At 42.6% G+C, this 27,469-nt stretch overlaps 2 protein-coding genes across 3 annotated transcripts in view; one reads left to right on the top strand and one right to left on the bottom strand.

The window, feature by feature from the left end:
• aldh6a1 (aldehyde dehydrogenase 6 family, member A1) overlaps positions 1 to 3,520 on the bottom strand; it is a 47,818-nt gene extending 44,298 nt beyond the window's left edge. The window contains exon 1 of the mRNA XM_078234360.1: positions 3,434 to 3,520. Within this exon, the coding sequence (XP_078090486.1) occupies positions 3,434 to 3,469 (36 nt within the window). The 5' untranslated portion in view covers positions 3,470 to 3,520. The remainder of the gene's footprint in view (positions 1 to 3,433) is intronic.
• A 412-nt stretch (positions 3,521 to 3,932) lies between these two features.
• lin52 (lin-52 DREAM MuvB core complex component) overlaps positions 3,933 to 27,469 on the top strand; it is a 64,068-nt gene continuing 40,531 nt past the window's right edge. For both annotated transcript variants that reach the window (XM_078234353.1, XM_078234352.1), the window contains exons 1-5: positions 3,933 to 4,186; positions 7,450 to 7,524; positions 8,733 to 8,770; positions 10,133 to 10,199; positions 14,541 to 14,624. In XM_078234353.1, the coding sequence (XP_078090479.1) occupies positions 4,168 to 4,186; positions 7,450 to 7,524; positions 8,733 to 8,770; positions 10,133 to 10,199; positions 14,541 to 14,624 (283 nt within the window). In that variant the 5' untranslated portion in view covers positions 3,933 to 4,167. The remainder of the gene's footprint in view (positions 4,187 to 7,449; positions 7,525 to 8,732; positions 8,771 to 10,132; positions 10,200 to 14,540; positions 14,625 to 27,469) is intronic.

The following is a 27,469-nucleotide window of genomic DNA, read 5'->3' as shown; positions in this document are numbered from 1 at the left end:
GGCAACAGTGGCTGGACCAATATTTGTTGTCCTTCCCTAATTGCCCTTGAACTGAGTAGCTTAAGCCATTTCAGAGGACATTTAAGGGTCAACCAAATTGCTGTGGGTCTGGAGTCATGTATAGGCCAGACCAGGTAAGCATGAGATTTCCTTGCCTAAAAGACATGAACAAACTGGATGGGGTTTTAATAACAATCGACAATGGTTTCAAGATCAACATTAGACTTAATTCAAGATTTTTATTACAGACATCTGCTGTGGTGGGATTGAAACCCGAGTCCTCAGAGCATTACCCTGGTCTCTGGATTACTCATCCAGTAACAATACTACCACGCCACCATCTCCCCCAACAGTAGCAATGGCAAAACAGGTGCGTCACAGGAAGAACGAAAATAGAATCAACTTAAGGATACGGTAAAGGTTAAATAAAAGCAATGCAACCTTTGCAGGAGACGCAGAGGGTGACACAGTGGTTAGCACTGCTGCCTCAGTGTCAGGGGCCCAGGTTTGATTCTCAGCTTGGGTCACTGTCTGTGTGGAGTCTGCACATTCTCCCCCTGTCTGCGTGGGTTTCCTTCCACAGTCCAAAAGATGCGCTGGTTAGGTGTCTTGGCCATGCTAAATTCTCCCTCCGTGTACCCGAACAGACACCCGAGGATGGTGACTAAGGGATTTTCACAGTAACTTCATTGCAGTGTGAATGTAATCTTCTTGTGAAACTAATAAATAAACTTTGAATTTGGGAAATTAAAGTTGATTTTGTGGAAAATTGAAGATATACAAAGCTCTCACTCCGTAGGTTGCTTCCTACCTCGAGCTGAGCCCTTGTTCACAGTAATGGTTTTGGGGAGGAGTTGTGGAGTGGAACAGTCAGCAAGTGGATGGGTTAGGAAGCACATAGGCACAAGCCAGAGAGATGGCAAGCAGAGCCAAGGAGAAAGAAAATGTCTTTTATATATTTGAATCTATTTTAAAAGTTGTTTACAAATGCAGTAATTTAGCAATAAAAAGTAAACTTCTCTGGTGGGAAAGCTCCTGCAGAACCTCAAAGCTTTTTTGTTATTCTTTAATGGAATGTGGGCATCACTAGCAAGACCAGGATTTTGTGCCCATTACTAATTGCCTTTGAGCTGAATGGCTGGCTAGCCTATTTCAGAGTTAGTTACAATGCAGTGAATCAGGAGTCACATGTATGCCAGACCAGGTAAGGAGGGCAAATGCATTCCCTAAAGGACATTAGTGAACCAGGTGGGTTTTTAACCACAAACAGCAATAGTCATTATGGTCACCATTATGGAGACCAGTTTTATATTCCAAATTTATTAACTGATTTTAAATTCAACTAGCTGCTGTGGTGGGATTTGAACCCATGTCTTCAGAGCACTAGCCTGGACCTCTGGATTATTACTCCAGTGATCTTCCCACTACAACATCAGCTCCCATTAATTAATTACATTAGTCACAATGGGAAAACGTGACTCGCTAAACATTGTATTTTTCAGGAACAAAAGTACAATGTTAAGGGAGGAATTACTGTATTCAAGTGGTTCTTTCACTTAACATTCTCAACTCTGCTGATATGATTGTTTTGGCTTTTGATCTATCATTACCTTAGATGCATGTGTATTCAAAGCTATGGTGTGAGGCTCTTCACAGAAATAAAATGATGGAAAGAAGGGATGAAAATAAATGGTCAACAGCTGGAACAGATATCACATCCAAGTACCTGGGAAACATCATGTCAGAAGATGGTTCCTTCCATGAAGAAATCAGAGCTATCATCCTAATGGCAAAAAAAAGCAATTGCCGAACAAAATATTATTCAGAATGGGAATGAGTAGAAATCTTGTGAAGGTGCACAGGGCTGAAGCATGGACCTTCAAAACTGAAGACATCCAAAGACTAAAAAGTTGTGAAATTTGTTCTGGAGAAGGATATAGTGGGTTAGCTGAGAGAAGAAGAGCAATGAAGAAGTTCTCAGGATGGTGGCGGAGGAAATGTCTTTAGTGAATATCAATAAATAGCAACAAGTTGACCATGTTCTAAGGCATGAAAGCTTGCTGAAGGTGGTGACTGAAGAGGATTAGAGAAGCTAAGAGCAAGAGGAAGAAATATAATTTTATTAGGCAACTTTAAATTGAAAATGGGAGGCTCCTATAGCAATTGAAGAGGAAACCACAAGACCAAGGTGTGGAAAAATAAGATCTGCCCTGAGGCCGATTGCTATTATAAGATGACCGTTTAAAAGCAAACTGACAATATAATCGTCCTTCACTTGCAACATTTGGATGTGAGTGTGTGAATCTTGAAACAATGCCACAAATTCGCAAGAGGATGAGGTGAGCGAGAAAAAAGATGCTGTATAACAGAGAACCAAGCACAACCCCTTCCAGCATGATTGAACCAATAACTAGGGAGATCTGGAAGCCTACCACTAAATCTGACCAACAGGCTTGCAGACTGTGCAAAAGACAGCAACAATTTTCTGCTTTCCTTTCAGACATTCCAAGTATAAACTGCAGGGTTTAAAAAGAGGCATTAAACAGGACTGTTGGGCATGCTCATTAAAACTAGGAAGCTTCGAATTAAGAAATTTAGCTTTGACATCTTACAATCTCAAGTTTTGGGATAAATCCTCAGCCTCAGCATACAACATGCCACAATCACCATACTGTAGAGTCAAGAATTCGACCACTGAAGTCTTATTTCGGCAAAACAGCAGACAATTGCAATTAATATTCTGATAATTAAGGGCATAGGGCACAACAACAAAGTATAGTCACTGGGAACAGTGACCTGCTGTTTCCAAGTATCTGTGCTATGTTTAGAAATTCTGTCCACAAACAAATGGCGACTCACGAAGAAACACAGAAGATAAGAGACCATTCAGCCCTCTGAGCCTGCTCCACCATTCATCGTGTTCATGACTGATCGTTCAACTCAATAGCCTAATCCTGCTTTCTCCCCATAACCTTTGATCCCATTTGCCCCAAGTGCTATATCCAGCCGCCTCTTGAATACATTCAACGTTTTGGCATGACTTGTGGAGGGGAAACAGAGGAGCAACAAACAAATTGATGCAAAACTGTAGAAAAAGACAACGTGGAGTGAAACAAAACGACTTTTGAATATATAAATAGAAACAAGTTTGGCTGAGGGGGAAGGGTGAAAAGTGATGGGGAAAAAATTACTGCTGATCAATTAGCCAAATTGAAAATCTGCAAACAGTTTAATAAGATGCGCCGTGAATAAAAACAATACACATAGGTTTCTATATATAAACTGTTGTGCGAACTGACTGCAAGAGAGACCAGCTCGACCAGTGTGAGGCCCTGGAACATTCTGTACTGAGGAGTTTTTAATGAAACCACACACACATGATCTTTATTTTATATTTTCCTCCCTCCTATTTCATCGCTCCTGCCCGGTTTACCTTGTGCCTTAAAGTCGTCCTGAGGATGGCTGCCATTGCAAAGCCGATAACCCGCCTGCCGAATAACACACCAGCTCCTGCCAGGTGACCCGCTACTGGACGCCGCCGGCTCCCACTCAGCCCCGCCCACCCCATCCCGGGCCCGCCCACCCCATCCCGGGCCCGCCCACCCCATCCCGGGCCCGCCCACCCCATCCCGGGCCCGCCCCTTTCCCCACTTTCGAAGCCGATTGGACTTACCCTGCGGCAGGCGGGAAGCCATCCACACTTTGGATTGGTCTGCCGCCACGTCCATCAATTCTCCACAGTCCCGCCCCTTTCCTCCCGATCTCGAAGCTGAATGGATGCCTCCTGCGGGGACTCAGGGACCCATCCGCCTTCTTGATTGGTCGGTCGAAACGTCCATCAGATTCCCCCGCCCCCCCTCCCCTATGTCGAAGCCGATTGGATCTTTCCTGCGGAACGCGGGACCATGCACAATCCCAATTGGTCAGTCGCCACGTCCATCAAACCCGTCCCCGCGAGCGATCTCGCGCGAGACCCGAGCGCCTAACCGCCGAACGACTTGACAAAAAGGCGACGTTTTGGCGTCAGCGTGTATTTTTAAAATTATTGTTAGGCTTTTCTGTCGACATCGCCTCTAAAATCGGGAAGGCCGGTCTCCCTGGGGAAAAAAGCATTAATCATGTCGCTGGTGTTTGGTTGCCGCTGGGTCATGTGACGGTGCTGGGAAGATGGCGTCGCCGAGTGCGGGTAAATTCCAATTTGTTTCTGAGAGAGAGAGAGGAGCCTCTGCTGAGCGGACATCGCTCCCTGGCACCCGGCTCTACTCCATCCTCTCACAATCCAGACTCTAGTGAAAAGAATGGACGTGTGCTTTATCTTTGTTTTTGGAAAACAAATCGCGTCATAATTCTCTGTTTTAAAATGTTGGCACGTTACCACAGCCCCCCCCCCCCTCCCCAGTCAGAGCTGTCAGCCTGACAAGATATTCAGGAGTGAAGCTGACTGGAAAGGGAGGGGAGGGTTAAAACCTACTTAACTTAACCTGGGCATTATTTTCCTCTGTTAATTTATTTCGAATTATGGGTTATATTTCGAAAGTGAAGTTTCATTGTTGTGGAGATTTGACAGGTCTGGCTTCACGACTTGACGATAACGCAACAGATTAAAAGCAGCAAGTGCTGGAAAAGCAGGCAGCATCTGTGGAGAGAGCAACGGAGTCAACATTTCGAGTCCCATCTGACTTCTTTGGCACTCTTTCAAGTCTAATACGATTATTCTTCCCAAGAAGACTCATATGGGACTCAACGCGAACAGTTAATATCATGCTCGGCTAATCTCAATTCACCCAGAGGGATCCTAATGCTACTTTTTAACCCACACTCTGCTCTACATTGTAGCATCTAATTATTATTATTGTTTTTAAAACCATTCCAAACCTGCGCTGTCTTATTCTGCTTGAAAACTGTTTGAAGAGGTATTTGATTTGATTTATTATTGTCACATGTATTAGTATACAGTGAAAAGTATTGTTTCTTGCACGCTATGCAGACAAATCATACAGTTCATAGAGAAGGAAAGGAGAGTGTGCAGATTGTAGTGTCACAGTGTAGAGAAAGATCAACTTAATGCAAGGTAGGACCATTCAAAAGTCTGACGGCAGCAGGGAAGAAGCTGTTCTTAAATCGGTTGGTATGTGACCTAAGGCTTTTGTATCTTTTCCCGACGGAGGAAGGTGGAAGAATGTCCAGGGTGTGTGCGGTCCTTAATTATAGTGGCCGCTTTGCCGAGGCAGCAGGAAGTATAGACAGAGTCAATGGATGGGAGGCTGGTTTGAGTGATGGATTGGGCTACATTCAAGACTTTTTGTAGTTCCTTGCGGTCTTGGGAAGAGCAGGAGCCATACCAAGCTGCGATACAACCAGAAAGAATGCTTTCTATGGTGCATCTGTAAAAGTTGGTGTGATATGCCAAATTTCCTTTTTCTTCTGAGAAAGTAGAGGCGTTGGTGGGCTTTCTTAACTATAGTGTCGGCATGGGGAGGACCAGGACAAGTTGTTGGTGATCTGGACACCTAAAAACTTGAAGCTCCCGACCACTTCTACTTTGTCCCCGTTCATGTAGACAGGAGCATGTGCTCCTTTATGCTTCCTGAAGTCGATGACAATCTCCTTTGTTTTGTTGACATTGAGGGAGATAATTTTATTGCCTCTCCAGTTCACCATATTCTCTATCTCATTCCTGTACTCTGTCTCGTCATTGTTTGAGATCTGCCCCACTACGGTGGTGTCGTCAGCAAACTTGAAAATCGAATTGGAGGGGAATTTGGCCAGACATTTCTTGATCGTCGTGTCATACTGCATGTTTGGTTCGTCATGCCTATGTTAGCTTTTTGAAAGAGTTATCCAGTCCACCTCTCCCGATCTTTCCCAATGGTCTTAGTTTTCTTTTACATGTATAAGTATACATTCGATTCCATTAAAGTCTGCTTCTAGTGCCATTTTCCCCAGTGCATTTCAGATAATAACGAGTTGCTTTGTAAAGAAACATTTTCCTCAGTTTCTACACTCTCCACGTGCAACAGTTCTATGATTTCAACTGGACTCCCTCATCTCTGGTACCATCCTGGTACATCTGTTAATTGCTGCACTGCAGCAAGCTTCTGTCCTTCAACCGTGCTTCATTTCAAGATTATGCTTGGCCCTGGTTCCCCAAGTGCACTGCCATGCGTGATTGACTGAACTGTTAATATTAAAAATATGCTGCATGTTCACACGTATAATGGAAACTGTCTATGCAAATTTGTCAGTCTCCCTAACAAAGATGCTAAATGTGGGCTTTGAACATTAAAAACAGGACATAAATAAGGGCAGAATGGAAGACCTTTTAAATGGATGCTGGATTGTATCTGCATAACTGGCTCATTTAAAAGCTGCTATGTAACCCTATTTCACTTGAAGGCAACAGTAACACTACATTCTGCACTCGTTCCCTTCTCTATGAATGGTATGCTTTGTCTGTATAGTGTGCAAGAAACAATACTTTTCACTGTACAGTAGTACATGTGACAATAAATCAAATCAGTAGAAATCTTTTCCCCAGAAAGCTGTTGGGGTGGACAGAATGTCAATTGAAAATTAAAAAACTTGAGATTAGTGGATTTTTGGTCGGTGTGGGTGGTTATTAAGGGATATGCAACCAAAGGAGGCAAACCGAGCCATGATCTGATTGGTGGAAGAGGCTCGAGAAGCTGAATGACATTCTCCTGTTCCTATGTTTCTATGAGCTTTGACTTCTTTACTAGTAGATTGCCTAGTACATTATTTAGAAAGAAAAACTGGTGTATGTGCAGATGTCTGTCCATCTTCCTGTATGGTTAATGATTTTAAGTCAATATTTGACATTGAAATTGCCCATCTAAACGTAAAATGCTCGACAGCCAGTAGTTTGTGTTGAGGGGGTCAAGTTTCTAAAGTCTGTCCGTTATCCATCTTTTGTAAAGAAAAGCTTGTCATTATAAATTTACTGTGAGCATCATCACAGATAAATTGTTAGCTCTGTTAAAATCCTTGAGTTGGTCTCACTAACTTTATTAGCATATTGAAATTAATGGGTAACGCTGTAGTGGTAATTTCTGTTATCGTGTCTTGCTCCAGAGATGGTGCTGCATCCCCTCTGTTACAAGAGATACACTAGTTTACAATAGACCTCGAGCTAAAGTATGATAATATTCATGTTTTCTCTCCATTAATCCAGTATTGGAGCTTTGATAATTGTGTGTGGGATTCTGAAAGGACTCTACACATTCGACTGTTGGATGTGACAATTTGAATGTGTTAACTCCTTGTCTAATTTTTCTCTCCTGGGGCCAAAATAATGGTGGAGAATACACGGTTCCACTACAGCCTTGCTGTTAATAAATGAAAACCACTGGGCCACCAGTGTATGTCTTGTAAAATATGTGACCTGAACACTCCTGGCCTCTTATTTATATTCTGCTTCTTTGCCGTCAGGTGCACATTTGGAGCAGTCTTTGCTGAGCTTTGAGAAACTAGATCGAGCTTCACCAGATTTATGGCCAGAACAAAGTAAGATATTTCTGTGATGATTTACCCATAGAATACAACTGATGCTTATCGATTTAAAAACAAAATGGGTAGCTCAAACTGAGCAATCAGTAGGAATGGAACCTATAATGCACCACACAGGAACCCCATGTGGATTAAGAAGGGATCTTGTATGACCACTATATGATGCAAATAGTGCATCATCTATGGAGTGATCTGAACATTTCATGGAGGGAACAGCGCATGCCATGGGAGAGCCTACAGTCTGTAAATTGCATCCCGGCATGGTGGCACAGTGGTTAGCACTGCTGCCTCACAGCGTCAGGGACTCGAGTTCGATTCCTGGCTCGGGTCACTGTCTGTGCGGAGTCTGCCCGTTCTCCCCGTGTCCCCATGGGTTTGCTCCAGTTACCTCCCACAGTCTGAAAGACATGCCGGTTAGGTGCATTGGCCATGCTAAATTCTCCCTTAGTGTATCCGGACAGGCGCCGGAGTGTGGCGACTAGGGGATTTTCAGAGTAATTTCATTGCAGTGTTAATGTCAGCCTACTTTTGACACTAATAAATAAGCTTTAATATAAATAGATTGGGTGGCACAGAGTGGTCGCATTCCACAGCAGCATTATGGGGCTGTAAAGTCACAGGTAATTGCATGGGTTGAACAGTGCACACTATTAAAAGATGTTTATTAACTTGCTCCAAATTACAATAGGACTGTATAAAAGTTGATAGAAATGTAAGGTTCCTATGAGCTGGAATATTGCCATATCAACAATATAGGAGGTGACTGAGATGAATTCTCTTTTAAGTGTATTGTTGTCAAATATAGTTCCATAAAGAGGTGGAATAGATTAATATATTCTTGTACTGGAATTTGAGCCAAGACTTGATGATAGAAACCTCCTGTCTGAGCTGGTTGCAAGAGTCCAATGTGAAATACATTTGTGAGATCCAAACTCAGTTCCTAGTATGTGAAGCTGAACCGAATTTGGTGGCTTAATTCTGAGGTGAGAATTGGTATGAGACATTGGGAAAATTCACACCAGCACTGAAGGGGTGTCCAAATACTGGGGCACAACATTAGGCCAGAGCAAATAGAGATTTTCTGCCTTTATCCTGTGCTATATCTGCCTTGGGAATCTCCAAAGTGAAACACTATTTTGTTCTTCAACGCTGACACGTCTCACAGTGATATAAAAAAAATCACCCAATCTCATTGTCTCTTTCAGTGCCAGGGGTAGCGGAATTTGCAGCATCTTTCAAAAGTGTAAGTATCTTTGTGCAATTTGATGTCTTGATAATTTTCTAATTTTTAGAAATTAAATATGGGATGTATTCATCGTATGATGTCTTTACTCTAATAAATAGCAAATAATTTTGTGTCATGCACCTCAATAATTGTATATATTTCAATGAGCTCACCTCATTCTTCTAAGCTCTATGAAATAAAGACTTGGACTACTCATTAGAACATAGAACAGTACAGCACAGAACAGGCCCTTCGGCCCACAATGTTGTGCCGAGCTTTATCTGAAACCAAGATCAAGCTATCCCACTCCCTATCATCCTGGTGTGCTCCATGTGCCTATCCAATAACCGCTTAAATGTTCCTAAAGTGTCTGACTCCACTATCACTGCAGGCAGTCCATTCCACACCCCAACCACTCTGAGGAAAGAACCTACCTCTGATATCCTTCCTGTATCTCCCACCACGAACCCTATAGTTATGCCCCCTTGTAATAGCTCCATCCACCCGATTGTTTCCTCATGGTCTTGGGAACCTTCATTGCACTCACTCTAAGGCAAATATATCCCTCCTTAGGAAAGGAGACAAAACTGTACAGAGTTTCTATGTTTGGTCTCACCAATGTCCTGTCCAATTGTAGCCATATTTATTTACTCTCCTACCGCGATCCCATTGTACTAAAAGCTAACACACTGTTTGCTTTCTGAATTTCTTTCCTTCCTGATTGCCTGCTTACGTGCATGTTAACATTCTGTGATTCGTGTACGAGGTCACAGGTCCTTCTGAATTCCAATTGTTACTCGTCTCTCACCATTTAAAACAATAATTCTAATTTTCTATCCTCCCTACCAAATGGATAACTTTACATTTCTCTACTTTATTTTCCATCTTCCACACTCTTGTCCACTCAATCAGTTTATGTTCCTCGGAGACCTCTTTGCATCCTCCTCACAGCTTACTTTCCTGCCTAACTTTGTGTCATCTGCAAACTTAGATACATTTTACTCAGCCTCCTCATCTAAGCCATTGATATAGATTGTAAGTATCTGAGGCTTTAGCACTGATCCTTCTGGTGCCTTGTTAAATTAGTTTAGGCTGATTGTCTGCTCCCTATCCATTAATCAATCCTTAGTTCATATTGAATAGGCTAACGCAGCTTTCATCCCCTTTCCTTCTATGATTTTTCTAGTGATATGTCCAGTGAGATGGTTCTTATCCAACTATCCCAGTGAGTAGTATCAATCACAAAAGTGAAAGTGCAGTGTTAATTCACCCACTCCCGCAAACTCTTTTTCTAGAAGCAAAATGCAAAATTCAGTCAGTAAAGCATCAATTGTGAGGTACTTTAACAAATTAAGGCAAATTTCCATTTTTGTTTTGTAGCCTATTACCAGCTCTCCACCCAAATGGATGGCAGAACTTGAGAAGGATGATATTGACATGCTTAAAGGTATTGACTGTGCTTAATCTCTGCATTAATGAACTGCCATTCAACCTAGGGTGGTTTAGTGGACCAGGGCCCCGGAGTACTAATGCATGGTGCTATAAGTGGGAGCTATGAAAAGGAATGACTTCCATTTATCTAACACCTTTCTGAACCCTAGAACAGCATAGAACACGTTACAAGGAAGGCATGTGGTAAAATTAGGGCTAAGAAACACTACATATGATCACAAAGAGCATAAGGAAGTGTAGGAGGGAGCTGAAAAAGATTGAGTGCTGGAGGAAAATATTTTTAAAACATAACATTATAAAAGCAAATGGAAAGGCAAAGTTTAGTTAAAGTGAGTGTTGGATGACTCAGTTAATGAAGGGAATCAAAATTTGAAAGGGAACGATATGTCGGAGAGATTCAGTGTTTAGTTTCAATTTTTAGAGAGTCAGAACATAGAAATACTTGAGAGGGAAGGCTAACGACGGATGTATCTAACCATAAAGAGGAATCTTGTTCTTTTTTGAAATAGCATAAGTCAAGTTGGTTAAGCCCTGATGAGATGCATTATGATCACAGCTGCTGTTAATACTGAAATTAAACAAGCCAGTAAAGATGCTGTAGCATGTAATCCTGGACCTTGGAATGTCAGTCTGCAACACCCGGTCGAGGACAAATCTTTGAAAGATCAACAAGTTTTGGGCAGATCAAAGAGTGTCTTTCACAGAGTTGATGATCCTTCGGCAGCAGTTGATATTTGTCTCACTGTGCGTGCCTGGAAACAGGCCATAGAGCACAGAGTCCTGTATCACAAAACTGCTCTGGATTAACTTCAACAAATGCCATTGCATCTCTCTCCAAACCCTCATTGCAAAGGCACACTCCATAAGGAGGCGTGCAACCATTTCTTCCCCCCTCACAGCCACTTTGAGAGCAGGGTGTGGTGGCGCAGAGACTTCGGACACCATTTGACAGGTGTGTCCTTCTCACCACTAAGGTGATTAGTGCTTGCTTCAAAGTTCTGGCAATGAGGCATTCTACCAAATAACCTCAACAGTCTGCTCAGGAAATGATCCAAAGTGATCCACCATCTCCTTTTCCCTCAGGGCCTTGAGGAGATTACATGCAGACCGCTGCTTGATGGATTTGGGGTGATAGGTATTCTTCTGAACAAATTTTTCCATGAGGGAGAAGTGATACGGCACGGTCCAACTACTTGGAGCGCTGTGCGGCAGCATGGCCAGACCCATCCTTTGCAACACAGAACCTCTAGAACCTTATTATGTCATGACACTTGGTGTTTGCATACCAAGGATTTACACACAGCTTCATGCAGCCCCATACAAAGGGGGCCACCTGGATGAGGGCGACGTTAGGTACGTTTCTCCCTCCCTCATCCAGAGATTTGTACACGATCCATCTTTGATCTCCAGATGAACTTGAAGAAAGCTCGGGTGACTGTTGCAGTGCAGGACCAGGGTGTGGGCTAGACCTGTGCCACCTAACCTACACACCTTTGGACACTAGGGCAATTTAACGTGGCCAATGCACCCAACCTGCACATCTTTGAACAGTGGGAGGAAACCAGAGCACCGGAGGAAACCCACGCAGACACGGAGAGAATGTGCAAATTCCACACAGACAGTCACCCGTGGCTGGAGTTGAACCCAGGTCCCTGGCACTGTGAGGCAGTAATGGTAACCATGTGTCAGCGTGCCGACCTGTGCTGGTGACAGGGAGGACTGGGAGGCCGTGCTGTCTTTTGGCTTCAGGTTAGACAGCCTGGCATAAAAAGAGTTGCTGATCCTCAATGGCAGACTGCAATGACTTTATGGAGCTGTCTTCTTCCTTCAGGTTGCTGATCACAGAGGTCTCTCTGGGCACCTTTTAGAAGAAGAAATGCGAGCCTGCTCCACAGACTGGACGCTGGAGCTCGAGATCAACTTGGAGGTGTCCGAGGCAAAGTACGAGGTTTGCTGGCTCTTCATCTTTTAGAGATCTTCCTTGGCATCAACCCCGTTGACTGTAGCCTGAGCAGATTCTGCATGCTTTTCTGGAGTCGGGACATTTCCCCCTATCTCTCTCTTGCCTTCTGAACACCTTTCAGGGTGAAAAACCTTTAGGCTGGAGAAACGGCAATCGTTTCCTCCTGACCAGATGGATGGCCCATGGGACCACTAGTTCGACCACCATCTGTAACTGTTAGTTGGTGTTCCCAGGGCCTTTTGTTGCCTTCATCACCTGTAGTCTGGGGATTCTATGGCTCCCATTATGCATTGGTGCTTAGCCGCTTATTTTCTTGGTGGCTGCCAACTTGTCATTCCTCATCTTAGGTGGAGGCGATATTGGAAGAGTTAGCTTAAAATGGCCACTTTTTACTGTTCAACAGAATAGCGACATTTAATTTCTTTAGTGTTTTCTGCTGACGAGTTTTGCTGATCACCTTTAGCCAGGGCCCTTCTTGTTCTGCCAACTCCTCTTCCCTTGATTCTTCCTTTGCCAATAGAGGTGGAGGTATTTCGTCAGTGTCTTCTGGAACTTCTGTAATTTGCTCAGGAGCCTTGCCTCCTTTTGCAGCATGTTTTGCGTTAGTGTCTTTGTTCTTGTACATGAGTCTCCCTTGTAAATTTCTTTGTTGCTCCCCCACTGATTATTTGTGCATACGTTGCAACCTGTTTTGGGTGAACCTACGGAAGATGGTGCTGCAGTTGGCAGCAATGTGTCCATTTTTGCCTCTGGTGCATCACACTCTCGGCTGCCCTGCATAGAAGAAATGGTTTTGACTTCCTCCAATGGTGAAGCTGGAGGGAGGGCGCAGGATGGCTCCATTCATGTCCGTCTTCAAGGTCACCTTGACCTGTAGTTTGCTGGTGCAAATACCAAAGTCTTTGACTTCAGTGCTGTTTCCATTTAGCTCCACATACCTGGCGACTAACATGAGCATGTCCACCACATGGATGTGGGGATTGTGTAGGTGGAAGGTGACATCCCAGTTCCACTGCTATGGCAGAATAAACAAGCTCTGAGGTCAGGATGGATAGGGGCCCTTGGTCGCCTTTCTACCTAACCGCCTTCAGGAGCTTGGTGCATCCCACAACACTTCTGAAGGTGACGTCGAAGTACCACTGGGGAAACCTTGCAGGCAAAAGATACCTGCAACTTCAAATCCACAGTAATTCAACAGCTCCCACTTCACGGGGCGAGTCCTCTCCTGACGTCTTCACTATCACTCTGACAGTGTTCAGCGCACCTTGGCCTGGAGCTCGGGCACTTGCTGCAGCTGTAGCTCTGCATTGAGTCGAGCTGTACCCGTTGGGTTCAAGTCAGCGGCTTTAACCACCACAACGATCCACCAATAGCAGCAGAGCTGAAAGATTGTCTACTTCTCCGTCTTCTTTCTTGTTCTTCACGTCACTCCAAAATCCACATCCGCATCCAGCAGCGCTCCACAAATACTCAACTTAGAACTTGACCTTTGCAAAAAAGGGTGAGAAGCCTCAAGTCCTCATTGCAAATGCAAAAAAAAACACCTTTAATCTTTCATCCCTTAGATTCCTCAGATAATCTGACTCCAACAATCTCTCAACCTCCTTTCTCTAACCCTGAACACACACACACACACACTTTTACCCTTACTTACACAGAATATATACATAAACACAGAAGTATAAAATGTGCACACATCATCACACGTGCACACAAGCCTGGAAAGAAATGAGAGAGGTGATAGTGGAGGAACTAGCCATTATTTTTCAATTCTTATTAAATATTCAAGTTTGATGAATGGCTCAAATCCTGTTTTGAAAGCCTGCATAACATTTCTGTTCAAACATGTTTTGCCTTAATTTTGCCAGGACTGTTAGGCATCTGTTTCTGCTTTGTAAAACCTCAGAATGTTTTATGTTGAAAGACAATAAAAAACAGATGGAAATTAACAATTGAGTATTTTTGTATGGTTTTAAAAAAAGATTTTAATAGCGTGTCATGCAAATTTCAAAAGTTATTTGTTAATTTATTCTTTCATGGTATGTGTGTGCCTCTGGCAAGGCCAGCATTTGTTACCCCTCCCTAATTGCCCTGAACCGAGTAGTTTACAAGGCCGTTTCAGAGGGCTATGGTGTCACATGAAGGTCAGCAGGTAAGGAAGGCAGATTTCCTGCACGTTAAAGAAAAACCCATGGTCACCGTTACAGAGACTAATTTTCAATTCCAGATGTGTTAATTGAACCCGGCCAATTGTGCTTTGGGCCATTTGCTAAGTTGTGTATTTGTATTTTCACCCGCATCATTTTGAACGTACCTGATGTATGATTGACATCACTTCTATAATGTGCCCTAATAAAATACCTTTGTTATCAGAGTTGGGAAGTCTTACTACTGCTAACTTAATGGAGAAGGTACGAGGGCTACAGAATCTTGCTTACCAGTTAGGACTAGACGAATGTAAGTATGTTTTCAATTGGAAATCTTGTGTAATTATAATACTGCAATCTTGGAATAATCTGACAGTTTTACATACAGATGGTAGATCACAGACTGTTTGAAGAATATAGTTGCTGTTGGTTTTAGCTGCCCAAGACGTGTGTTGTAAGGAACAACAGTCTGCTATCTTCTCTCCTTGTTTGCTGTGTTGTCTATGTGTGTTTGTGTTGAGGCATAGAGAATGACAACCACAAACATTCAATTCTAATTTGAAGTAAAGTTAGCAGCAGGACTAAGGTCCAATAAATTGATTCATTCAAACATTAGTTAAAACAGCACTGTGAGGATTATTCGGTTTCCATAACAAACTGCTCTATTTGCATTCGTAGGCAATAGCACAACATGATGTAAATCAAGGATTTACAGGTACAACTAAGGCTTAGGCATGGTGCATCCAAATGGAATTGAGATCTTTGCTTGTTCATGGTTTGAGGGGAATGTGAAGAGCAAGCATTGAGGCTCCTCACTGAGCCAGACTGGTTTGGTAGGTGCAGTATAATGTGGATGTTGATATATCTAAAATATCAGCAAATAGATAACTAATACATTCAAGAGCTGATCTTATTAGCTGAGAATTATCTGACTTGTGAGGCTATGGATTTTATTGAAGCAAGTTCTTTCACATGTATGTATTTTAATTATATTTTTATTAGAGTTTTTCCATTTTTATAAATAATGCAACACACCCTCAAACTGGTTGATCATTTTGCCATATATAGAAAAAGACAGGAGGGAACCAACACAGTTGGTTCAGTATGTTCACTATATTCAGTATATCCGGCGCTTCGACATATGCAAAAAAGAGAAGTAACAGAATGGAGGAGAAGACGACGATAAAGCCTGGGAAACATGGTGAAATGGCGCACACCCTCGTGAATAGTATATTAGAGGCAGTGCTACATAGGCTACAGAAAACCTTGTAGGAGTCAGACGTTATAGAACCTGTATATTTGATTTAGAGGCCCCAAAAGTTCCCGAATGCATCCAATTTTGATCGGAGTATACAAGTGAGGAAATCCATTGGGATACATTCCATAATAATTTAATGCCAATACTGTGCAGAAGGACACTTATCGCTAATCCAGGAGCAAAGGATATTCTTCTGCGTTGCGAATATTGGGATATTGCACAGCCTTTTCTCATTGGCATCAATTATCTTTTTGTCTGGGAGCTCCAGAATCAAATACAAAGGATCAAACTTGGAGGACGTATCAAATATCTTCTCAAGCTCTAAGTATGCCTGACCAGTAGGATTTAATTTTGGACCAGACACAATCTGTGTAGTCACCTTTCATTATTTTGCATTTTTGGCACAGTGAGGCTATTGCAGGACCTATCCTATGCCTTCAGCTTGGTGTAATATGCTGTAATATATATAATATTTTAAGTTTGGTCTCCTTCATTCTATTACAGACTCAGATTCTATTGGCATTTTCCCAGACACTGTCCCAGGTCTCCGAATCAATATTCACACACTCCCAAGATTGCAGAGTGTCTCACTTATTCACACAGTATCTCAAACATAATGTGTCATAAAACTTGCTGATTAATTGCTTTGGTTCCGTAGATATCAGGATTCCTTCTATCGATGAGTCATTAGCATCAAGGTGCAGAGATTTGTCATTAAGAATAAAGTCTCTAAATTGTAAATATCTGAAAAAAGAGGATTTGGGGATATCATATTGTTGACACAGTTGCTTAAAAGATAACGAGGAGGCACCACTAAACACATCACCCAAACGAATGAGGCCCCTAACCTTCCAAATATTGAAACGATGGTCTATCAGACTTGGTGGGAAATCTGGGTTACCCTGAATGGAAGAGAGAGCGGAAGTCAAATTAAATCTTCCATTCGGTTACGGACCGTCCTCCACGCTCGAGTGTTACGCTCTTGAGCGTTGCTCATTATTGGAATCTCACATTTGTCAGGTACAGCCTTGAAATCCATAAGAAACAACAGAGCTTGTAAAGAATACTCAGACTGGCCAGCTTCAATATCAAGCCAAATGGACGTGAGGTCCCCTCTTACCCACTCTTGTATGAATCTAAGATCTGAGGCTAATTGATCTTAATGTTCGGCACCCCCATTCCTCCCTTTGAACTAAGAAGGTGCAATCATTAGCTCTGTTCAAGTTTTAGTGAGGTCTCTCGTTTTGTTCCATATAAATGAGCTGAACAGTTTCATGTGTATATTGCAATTCTGTATTGGGTGGTGGGTCCTGGGAATTATGGTAGCACTGGGGAAATTTAGTTGAGGTGGAATTGGGGGTGGCTGCATTGAGTGGTGCAAAGGTATTGAAGCCAAACCTTTAAGTGTGTTTGTGAATTTTTTGCATTTTTGTTAAACAATTGGAATTTATTTTTGGGTGTCTGGTGAAGGGTAGTCCAGGCAGCCGTGTCTCTTGAGGGATATTGTTTCTGCTCAGATGTGGATGGGATTGAGGCGGGTGGGAGATGGGGAAAAGTTTGCACTGTCTGATTGTTTAGAAAATTAAAAACTGGACAAACATAGACTTGAGGCAAAAGAGAAATGACCTGTGATTGGGTTATGATGAAGATATTTTATTAAACGGTTTTGTAGTCTCAGTAAAATTGAACACAGCTAATGATAGTTAAAGGTAATACTGACATGATACTGATTGAAGTTTGCATAAAGCTTTTGTATTGCCTTCATTGCAGAGTTAATATGTATCATGATTCACATGAGGGTATAATAACATGGAGAATAATGGATCCCTGGGAATGATTGCAAGACAGCAATTGAACTGAGCAGTTTATTTGATTTCCTAAGTTGTCAAAGCCATCCTTGTAAAGTTTACAACTGTTGTAGCAACCCAAAATTAGATTACTATGTTGACATTGTTCTGGGGCAGCTTTAATAATCTAGACATTGACTGAAGATACATTCCACCTCAATCTGTGATGGTGTTCATATTAGAAGGAATCATGATGAAAACATAATTACTGCAAGTTTATTGAGAAATGATTAGCAGCTGATTAAATCAAAGGAAATCAAAAGACTGCAAGCTTCTGAGGCTTAAAGTTTGTTTGCGCTGTTATTCGGGTGTGAGAGTTGTGATTCGTGGGCTGATTGCATCAATTCCAGTAGAGATAGGCAACACACAGATTTAATTCTGCCGCCTTATTGACATGATTTAGTGTAGGGCTGAGCATCTGCTATACTGCTGGGTGCCTTTATGTTCATCAGGGTGTTATGCAGAGTTATAGAGAGTACATGGTTCTACCAACCTTCTGCTCTTAAAAGGAAGCTGCACTGAATTGCAGAAATCTGCTGCTGAATACTATTGCCACAATTCTAAATAAAGACGGCACTCCCTGGCAAATCCAGACTCCCATAAAAGGATTAACTTTCTTGCTGATGCAGGTGAGGAGAAGATTGACAGCTTTACTATGTGGTAATAAGCTTTTGTTCTGTGATCTCTTTTATCAATGGCTTAATGTTTATTTGCATGAGATAAAAAGACATCAAGTGCTTATAACTTCTGCTATTGATACTTTAAAATTCTGATTGACACTTTTATAGGCTTGCAATTTTTTAGAGAATTTTTTAATCAACAATTGATATGGAGGGTATGAGGTGCCATTGTGGTGGAGGAAGGGGGCATGAGTTGGCATGGGTGGGACATGGGGAGGGAGTGTGAGGGTGAGGGCTGCTGGGCCGAAAACATAAGTAAACAACTGGGATGAAGTCCTACACAACTGAGGCAGGCCTTTCAAACAGGCTGCATTGGCAGTTGGTTGTCCCTGTTGCCACCTCCGATCCACGTCCGGGGAGTGGCAGTCTGACTGCAGCCTGTAACCTTCTCCACCATCCAAAGGAAGATTGTCTCGTATGGGGCAGCTTCTCCAGAGGTGTTTGTGGCGAGTTGAAAAATCTCTCGACTCATGCTATATGACTTGCGAACAAAAACCTGAGCCTATGTTTTCACGTCTCTGGGGTAGGGCTTGAGTCTGCGACCTTCTAACTCAGAGGTGACAGTATTATTGCTGAATTACGGCTGGCATTGATGATACCATGGGATTATAGAAACAGTGGTGGATACACTGCTTATTTTATGTAAACATTTAATTCTGAGACAGATTCTCCTCATCAGCTGGGAGGACAGGTGTATTAACATCAGGATCCTTGAAGGAGCTGAAAGCACCAGGATCGAGGCCATGGTCATCCAAAACCAACTCCATTGCTAGCCATGTGTTAAGGATGTCACAGTCCCAACTGTCAAAGCAAATCTTCTGTGCCCAGCTCACAGAACACTCCCGAACAAGAGGACAAAGGAAGCGCTTCAAAGACACCCTGAAGGCTTGACTGCCTGGCGGACCCTTGCTCAGTAGAGGTCTACTTGGAGGAACCTCCTGATTGAAGGGACACAATTCTTCAATGACACCCGATGGCAAGAGGAGGCCTGGAAAAGGAGCCTGAGAAAGGAATACCAGCAATCTAGTGTCCAATGATCAAACCCACCTGGAAACATCTGCCAAGTGTGTGGTCATAGATGTGGTTCTAGGATCGGGCTTATCAGCCATGCAAGGTACCGCTGAACCCATGTCTAGTTACATGGAGTTTCTTAGGTGGACAATCAAACTCATTATTGAGTGACTGCTGAAGAGGAAGATCCTCCTGTCGGGAGGTAAGTAGGATTTTGTGTTGAGGTGGCTCTAAGGTGCCTTACCTGATCTGGAATCTGTGGTTGAGTTGCTACTTGATTCTGAAATCAGGTAGATCCCAATATTCGTGGGAACTGTTGATAATTGGCCTGGCTGACTCATGGAACTAGAACTTGTTAGAGAATGGGGGGAACCTCAATTCTTCCTACTGTGCTCTGGATAACTCTTTAGGACAATAAGCCTAATGATTAGCTTAGTTTTAGTTGATCTACCAACAGTAAGCGTAACAGTGATCTGTTGTAATTTTAGTTGGTTAAGTTTCAACAACTTGGAGATCCCTAAGCTTTTAATCTGCATTGATAGGTTCTGGACTTTGATAAGTGGAATATGAGAAAGATTGCACATTCCATATTGGGTAAGTTGAATCATCAATTATGAGTTTTTCAGCATGGTGATGCGGGTTTGTTTGTGCCAGGCACACAATTGAATAACGTTTCCAAAACTCTAAACTCAAAAGGAATTGATTGCTGCAGTGCAAGTTATCACCACAAGGTGGTAATGCTGCCTCAAATTTGCCACTCATGTTTATTCGACTTAAGTCATGGAATCTAGCAAGGTAACAGCAAAATTAGTTAAAAATAAATCATTTAAGTGCAATTCTCTTGAATGTGCTGTGGCATTAATTAGAGTCTATCTTTATAGTGAAATCAGCAAAATGCTCTTTATGTTGACAGAGAATGTAACGTTTGGAGATTGGAGACTTTTCAAGGCACTGACCATTGGATCCAGTGAACCCATTAAGGGAAATAAGCTGGACCAAGCAGATTCCTTCTGGATGGAAGTGGTTGTGGGTTTGGAATATGCTGTCTGAAGATCTTTGATGGATTGCTGCAGTGCATCTTGTAGATGGTACACACTGCTGCTACTCAACCTTGGTGGTGGAGGGAGTGGATGTCTGTGGATGTGGTGGCAAGCAAACTGGATACTTTGTCCTGGATGATGTTGAGCTTCTTGAGTGTTGTTGGAGCTGCAATCATCCAGGCAAGTGGGGAGTATTCCATCACACAATCTTGGCTTGTGCCTTGTAGATGGTGGATAGACTTTGGGAAGTCAGGAGGTGTATGGTCCCAAAAATATGTAATTGATTAGTCACATAACCATGTCTGCACCTTTTTAAAAACGGAGAAAACTTCCTTCAAAATGATTGAGTTTGATTCATGACCCAGAAGATGTTTTTCACAAAATGGCGATAGGTATTTTACTTCAATATATTCCTTGATTTTCACAGGATTTCCTCTAAATATGAATTGCATAAGTAAGGTTTAAAGTTTATTTATTAATGTCACAAGTAGGCTTACATTAACACTGCAATGAAATTACTGGGGGGTTGGGGGGACGGAACGAGAACGTGCAAACTCCTCTCAGACAGTGACCCAAGCCGGGAATCGAACCTGGGTCCCTGGCACTGTGAGGTAGCAGTGCTAACCCCATGCCACTGTGCTGCACTTTAAACGTTTAAATAAACTTTATAATTCTGGCATCTTGCACATCACTAATTTTCATCATTTACCATTGGCAGTCATGCCTTCAACTGCCTGATGCTAAGCTCTGGAATTCCTTCTGTAAATCTCTATACGTTTCTTTCTTTATCTAAGATGCTCCTTAAAACCAACCTCTTTGACCTTGTTTTTGGTCATGCTCCCTAATATCTCCTAATATCACTCGGTGTCTCATTTTGTTTGATGACGCTCATATGAAATGCCTTGAAATGTTTTTAATATGTTAAAGATCCTATATTAATGCAACATGTTATGATCGAACACTCTTTTCACAAATAACAAGATGCTTCACTTCACCAGATAGACACGACTCGGATAATGGAATACAGAGTAAAATGTGCTGATTTTGCCAAACTTGGAGGAGGAACAAACAGTGAGGATATTAATCGACTGCAGCAGGACATGGGCTAACAGAATGGGTGGCATATGGAATTCATAAGATCATAACGTATAGGAGCAGAATTAAGCAATTCGGCCCATCGAGTCTGCTCCGCCATTCAATCATGGCTGACAAGTTTCTCAACCCCATTCTCCCACCTTTTCCCTGTAACCTTTGATCCCCATACCAAGAACCCATCTAGAATTGAATACAGGGAAGTGTGAGATGATGCATTTTGGCAAAAGGAGTAGAAGAGGCAATATATACTTAATGGCAACGTCCTAAAGGGTGTGCTGGGATAAAGAAACCAGGGGTGGGTGGTGCATGTGCATAGATCTTTGAAGATGGCAGGACATATTGAGAAAATAGTTAGCAAGGCATATGGGATCTTGGGCTTCATAGTGGAGACATTGAGTACAAAAGCAGGAACGTTATCCTGAACCTTTATAAAGCTCTGTTAGGCCACAATTGTATTGTCCAGTTTTAGTCATCACACTTAAGGAAGGATATGCAGGCCCTTAAGAGGGTGCAGAGTAGAATGGTTCCAATGATGTGGAATTTTAGCTACAAGGTTAGATTGGAAAAGCTGGAATTGTTCTCCTTGGAGCAATGGAAATTTGAAAGAGGTGTACAATATTATGACAGGTTTGGATAAGGTAGATGAGGAAAATTGTTCCCACTAACTGATGGTACAGGGATAGATTTAAGCTTTAGGGCAAGGAATGCAGAAGGTATGTAAGAAATAATTTTTTTAACAAAGCAACTGGTAATGACCTGGAACACACTTTTGATTTATTATTGTCATGTGTATTAACCTCCAGTGAAAAGTATTGTTTCTTGCGCTCTATACAGACAAAGCATAACATTCATACAGAAGGAAAGGAGAGAGTGCAGAATGTAGTGTTACAGTCATAGATAGATAGGGTGTAGAGAAAGATCAACTTAATGCGAGGTAGGCCCATTCAAAAGTCTGATGGCAGCAGGGAAGAAGCTGTTCTTGAGTCAGTTGGTACGTGACCTCAGACTTTTGTATCTGTCCACGAGGGTAGTGGAAGTGGAGACAATGAATGATTTCTGAAGGAAAGAAACTTCAAGAGCTATGGGGCTAGAATGTGGGAATGGGACTGACTAGATTGCTTCATGGAGAGTTGTCATGGACGCAATGGGCCGAATGCCCCTTCTGAGCTGTCAATGACCCCATCTCAATGACCTTGAGGAGGACTCGTAACCTGTCCCTGGAACACTTGGTGAATGTGGTTATTTGACTAAGTCTCCATTGTTGGGTATTTACAGCTAACTTTTCGAGATAGTAATAGAATAGTCTATATGCTGGTCTATTTTTTAATATTTATTTCAGTTTCTCTAACTAGTCATCCTTGTAGCTCTTTTGAGTGTGACAGAAAAATAGTGGCAAATGATAGGATTGTGTTGTAAATTGGTGAGGATTAGGAAATGGATTCAGGCTGCCCAATTTCACTAAAAGATCCAACTGAACTTCTTTGACAAAAAGTGCTCATGAATAAAGATAAAGATTCCAGAGAGATCAGGACCTTTAGGAATATTCCTTCTTTAGACTGGGTAAAAAATGGTTATTTATTCATAGTCCAACCATGGAGCTATTTTCGCTGGTCAGTGAGTTGGTAACTGGAAAGCATAAATTTAAGGGTATCATCAAAAGAATGAAGGCATAAATCAGGAAAGGTTTTTATTAATGCAGAAAGTTGATAGGATATTGAACAGTGGGGTTAGCAGAATCCTGAATAGATTTAAAAATCTAATTGGATAAACACCTGAAAAAAAAAATGAGTGCTATTCTGCTTTTATCTTGGTATATGGAGAAACAACAAATGTTCTAGATGTTTTTCATTTAATTTTACTTCGGTTATTTAGTACTTATGACCTCCTGGGTATAGGTATCTTTGCAGTGGTAAATTCAGCCAGTGTTTGGTACTTCAAATTTTTGTGTAACACAGTGGTTAGCACTGCTGCCTCACCGTGCTGGGAACCCAAGGTCGATTCTGGCTTGGGTCACTGTCTGTACGGAGTCTGCATGTTCTCCCCGTGTCTGCGTGGGTTTCCTCCCACAGTCCGAAAGACGTGCTGGTTAGGCGCATTGGCCATGCTAAATTCCCCCTCAGGCGCTGGAGTGTGGCGACTAGGGGATTTTCACAGTAACATCATTGCAGTGTTAATTTAAGCGTACTTGTGACATTAATAAATAAACTTTTTTTTATTGTACAACACAAAAGGTGACCAAAGATCTCACCAATGGTCCAAATTCCCCACTCTTGTCCCATAGCTCTGTAGATTTCGCCCCTTTGAGTATTTATCCAATTCCCTTTCTTTAAAAGTTATTATTGAATGTGCTTCCATCGCCCTCTTGGGCAATGCATTTCAGATCATCATAAAAAAAGAATATATCCCCACCATTCTCTTGCCAATTAACTTAAATCTGTATTTTCTGGTTATGACCTTGCCACCTATTGCCTCTGTGAAGGTATAGAGATGGGCTCTATTGCTAACTGCGTACAGCTATTCTTTCCAGCATTGTCCAGGTACGCAAATATGAAATGCGGACGCATTGAGGCATTTACCTCTACCGCAAACAATCCCCGCACCATCAGTACCACAAGAAATTGTTTTGGCACTACACATGATGGAGACTTTGCAGGTTTCAGCAAATCACATAAAAACTTGGACTGAAAGAGGCCCAGTATTGTCAAAGGCTAAGAGGATGGTAATGCAAGGATGGCGATATGATAAAAGCAAATCTGAAACCAAAAGAGAAAATGTTGGAAAATCTCAGCAGGTCTGGCAGCATCTATAGGGGGAGTGCTCATATTATAGTGCCACTCCAAGAGCAATGGCAGATGGCATTTATTGCAGGAATTGCACAATGCACACCCCAGACAAAGTAGGATGAAAGCACTCACCTGAAGTTATGGTTGGTGGCTGAGCATCGATAAAGAAATCAAAAGAATGGTCAACCAGTGCCTGAATTGTGAAACCCAGCAGGCATTGCTGCCACCGGCGAATATGCAGCCATGGGAGTGGTTGGGTTGGCCATGGGCAAGACTGCACATAGATTTTGCAGGTCGCTTCATGGGACATGCGTTTCTCATTTTGGTCGATGTGCTTTCCAAATGGCTGGATGCCCAATTCATGAAGACCACACGGCCACAGCCATTGAGGCATTTACAGCAGAAGAGCTTTGGCAAATTGTTACGTCAAATGCTATTCGCCATGTTTGTTCAGCACCTTATCATCCAGCTTCCATTGGGTTAGCAGAACGAGCTAAACAAACATTCAAATCATCAATGAAAAAGCAAACTCATAGACAATGGCCTTTATGTTTAGCAAGTTTCTTGCCATCATACAATATCACAAATTGCCAAATGCAACCAAAGGGGTCATGCCTGTTAAAATACAAGGGACATGGCTTGCGGACCTGGTTGGATTTAGTATTTCCGGATTTGATGGGGAGGGTGGAGGCTTGACCAGTCTTCCCATGATCTAGTCCTGACTGAGAACTTTACGATGTGGAGATGCCGGCGTTGGACTGGGGTAAACACAGTAAGAAGTTTAACAACATCAGGTTAAAGTCCAACAGGTTTATTTGGTAGCAAAAGCCACACTTTACGGCAGGATTAACATGGGTGCCTAGAAGAATTGTGGAAAAAGCATGATCAACTGTCCAACGTTGTAGAGGTAGAAGATCGTTGTGTTTTTTAAAAAAAAGCTGTAGATCTTATGAGGAAGAGTTGGGATTGTTACCGAGGATCAACAGGTGTCCCTTGTCATGGAGCCGGGGCACTCGGCGTTTTCTGAAATTGAGGGGACAGCAGCTACTGATGAGTTCACCCTTTTCAACAGCCTGCTCAGATGCCTTACTCAATGAAGATCGGAGTGTCGATAAGACATTGCACTAGAATCTGGAAAGCTCCAGACGGATTGAATTTGTGATGAGTTTTTCCTGATGGTGTCCCTCATGTCTTATTGAGTTGTGCATGCCTATGTTGTGATTGGACTGGAGCCTATGGAGAGGCAGCGCGGGAAGCGGCATGGTGGCACAGTGGTTAACACTGTTTCCTCATAGCGCCAAGGACTCTGGTTCGATTCCTGCCTTGGGTCATTATCTGTGCGGTGTCTGCACGTTCTCCCTGTGTCTGCGTGGGTTTCCTCGGAGTGCTCCAGTTTCCTCCCACAGTCAAAAGCTGTGCTGGTTAGGTGTATTTGCTATGCTAAATTGCCCCTTAGTGTCATGGGGATTAGGAAGTTAAATACATAAGGTTATGGGGATAGGGCCTGGGTGGGATTGTTGTCGATGCAGACTTTGAAGGGCCAAACGGCCTCCTTCTGTGCTGTAGGGATTCTATGATTCTAAGCCAAGCCAGTCTGGTGCAAGGGCAGGTGTCCTGGGCCGGGGAGGAACCTCAGTTGGAGCCAAGGAACAGAACGTGTAATCGTGTCTTGTAGTTCTGTCTGACCACTTTGTACGTATGTATAAACCCTTAACTTGAAGTCACAACGAGTGGCCTTCGAAGTTATTACAACATGAGTAAATATCTGCCAGCTTTGAAGATCTCAGCTGGAATACGACGAGAGCCACCGGCTTTGTTGCTTTTCATCTGTTTGATTGCTTTTTTTTAGTCTCTCCCATAGATAGGGTTCACCCTTGGATTCTACCCAAGGTAATGTGAGATACTCTCGAGATTATCAGTTGCCATCATGGATTCATAGTTAAAGAGTTGTTGAAAAAGTTCTATCCAGCATTGACGGATAGCATTATTATTCTTAAGAAGTGAGACCCATCATGTGAGTGAAGAGAATTTTATCCATTTGACCGTGGTCGATGAATGGCCCTGGTGGCTTGTCACAATGATCAGCATATTGTTGGATCTTTGAGGCTTTCTCTTCCCATGCAATACCCTTTATCTTCTGGATTTGTTCTTGAGCATCAGCCTTGAGCTATTAGACTGCTGCCTTCCTAACTTGCGACCTTGGGTTGTTCTGCCAGTAATGAAGACTGCTCATTTTTGTTCTAGGAGGTCACACATTTCAGCACTGTTTTCATCGAGCCAGTCCTAGTTACGACGATGCTCAAACCCAGTCAATGGTCTTGGCGAAGTACAGCTGACTATTTGATCCCACTGTCCTGAAATTGTGTTCGATGTGTGAAAACTTTCCAGATTAATTGTGCGATGCACTTGGAATTCCTCTCTTTGGTTTGCTTTAGAGTGGAGACATTGATCTTCATGCCGCTTGGACTTCTGGGCCTTGCGATGACTGTGCTTGGTGGATATTCGTAACCGATTGAACAAGTCTAAGATCTTTTTGAGCTGGCATGAATCGAGTGATACGGACATCACTTAGATTTTTGACCTGAACAATGACAAAACGCTTTGACTTGGGATTCATCTCTCCGTCTGGTTTTGTATGTGTCCTTCTGGTAGAAGAGGGTTTTTATTATAATGAGGTCACGCTGACAGGAAGACATATTACATGTATATAGCATGCAGTTACACTGCTGTTGACTGAGTCAATCAGCTGAGTTGGCACTAAATAAAACCATAGAATCCCTACAGTGCAGAAGGAGGCCATTCGGCCCATCGAGTCTGCACCGACCACAATCCCACCCAGGCCCTACCCCCACATATTTACCCGCTAATCCCTCTAACCTACGCATCCCAGGACTCTAAGGGGCAATTTTTAACCTGGCCAATCAACCTAACCCGCACATTTTTGGAAACATTGGAATAAAACTTTCATCAGGTGACTCTGAAACTTTGGAAATTCCTGAAGTTGATCAAATAAGATTCTGTTTATTCGGTGTGAATTTCTCGTGGGTGGGGAGGGGGTTATAGATTCATGGAACCTGCTAAAGTGCCGTACTTAGAGAGGTTGCAAGATGGAAATCAACAATTCATCCCAAAGAGTCTGTGTTGGTCTTTGTTCCCAAATACCAATCCTGATCCGAGATCGATTTATTCCCCATTTGCTGCAACCACCTACCTAACCTATTCTTAAATGTCAGTAGATTCTCCACTTCATTCACTAAATCTGAGTATTGCGCACAAACCGCAGGCACACAATCAATTGTCTGTGTGGAAAACAAAGTTTCTCCTGCTTATGACCATGAAACCATTGTTGATTGTCAGAAAAACCCATCCAGTTCACTAATGTCCTTTAGGGAAAGAAATCTGCCATCCTTACCTGGTCTGGCCTACATGTGACTCCAGACC

This window comes from Mustelus asterias, chromosome 18 (genome assembly GCF_964213995.1).
Source record: "Mustelus asterias chromosome 18, sMusAst1.hap1.1, whole genome shotgun sequence".
In the NCBI taxonomy this organism is placed as follows: Eukaryota; Metazoa; Chordata; class Chondrichthyes; order Carcharhiniformes; family Triakidae; genus Mustelus; species Mustelus asterias.
The sequence above is the reverse complement of the archived record's forward strand: the minus strand, read 5'-3'. Positions and strand labels throughout refer to the sequence as shown.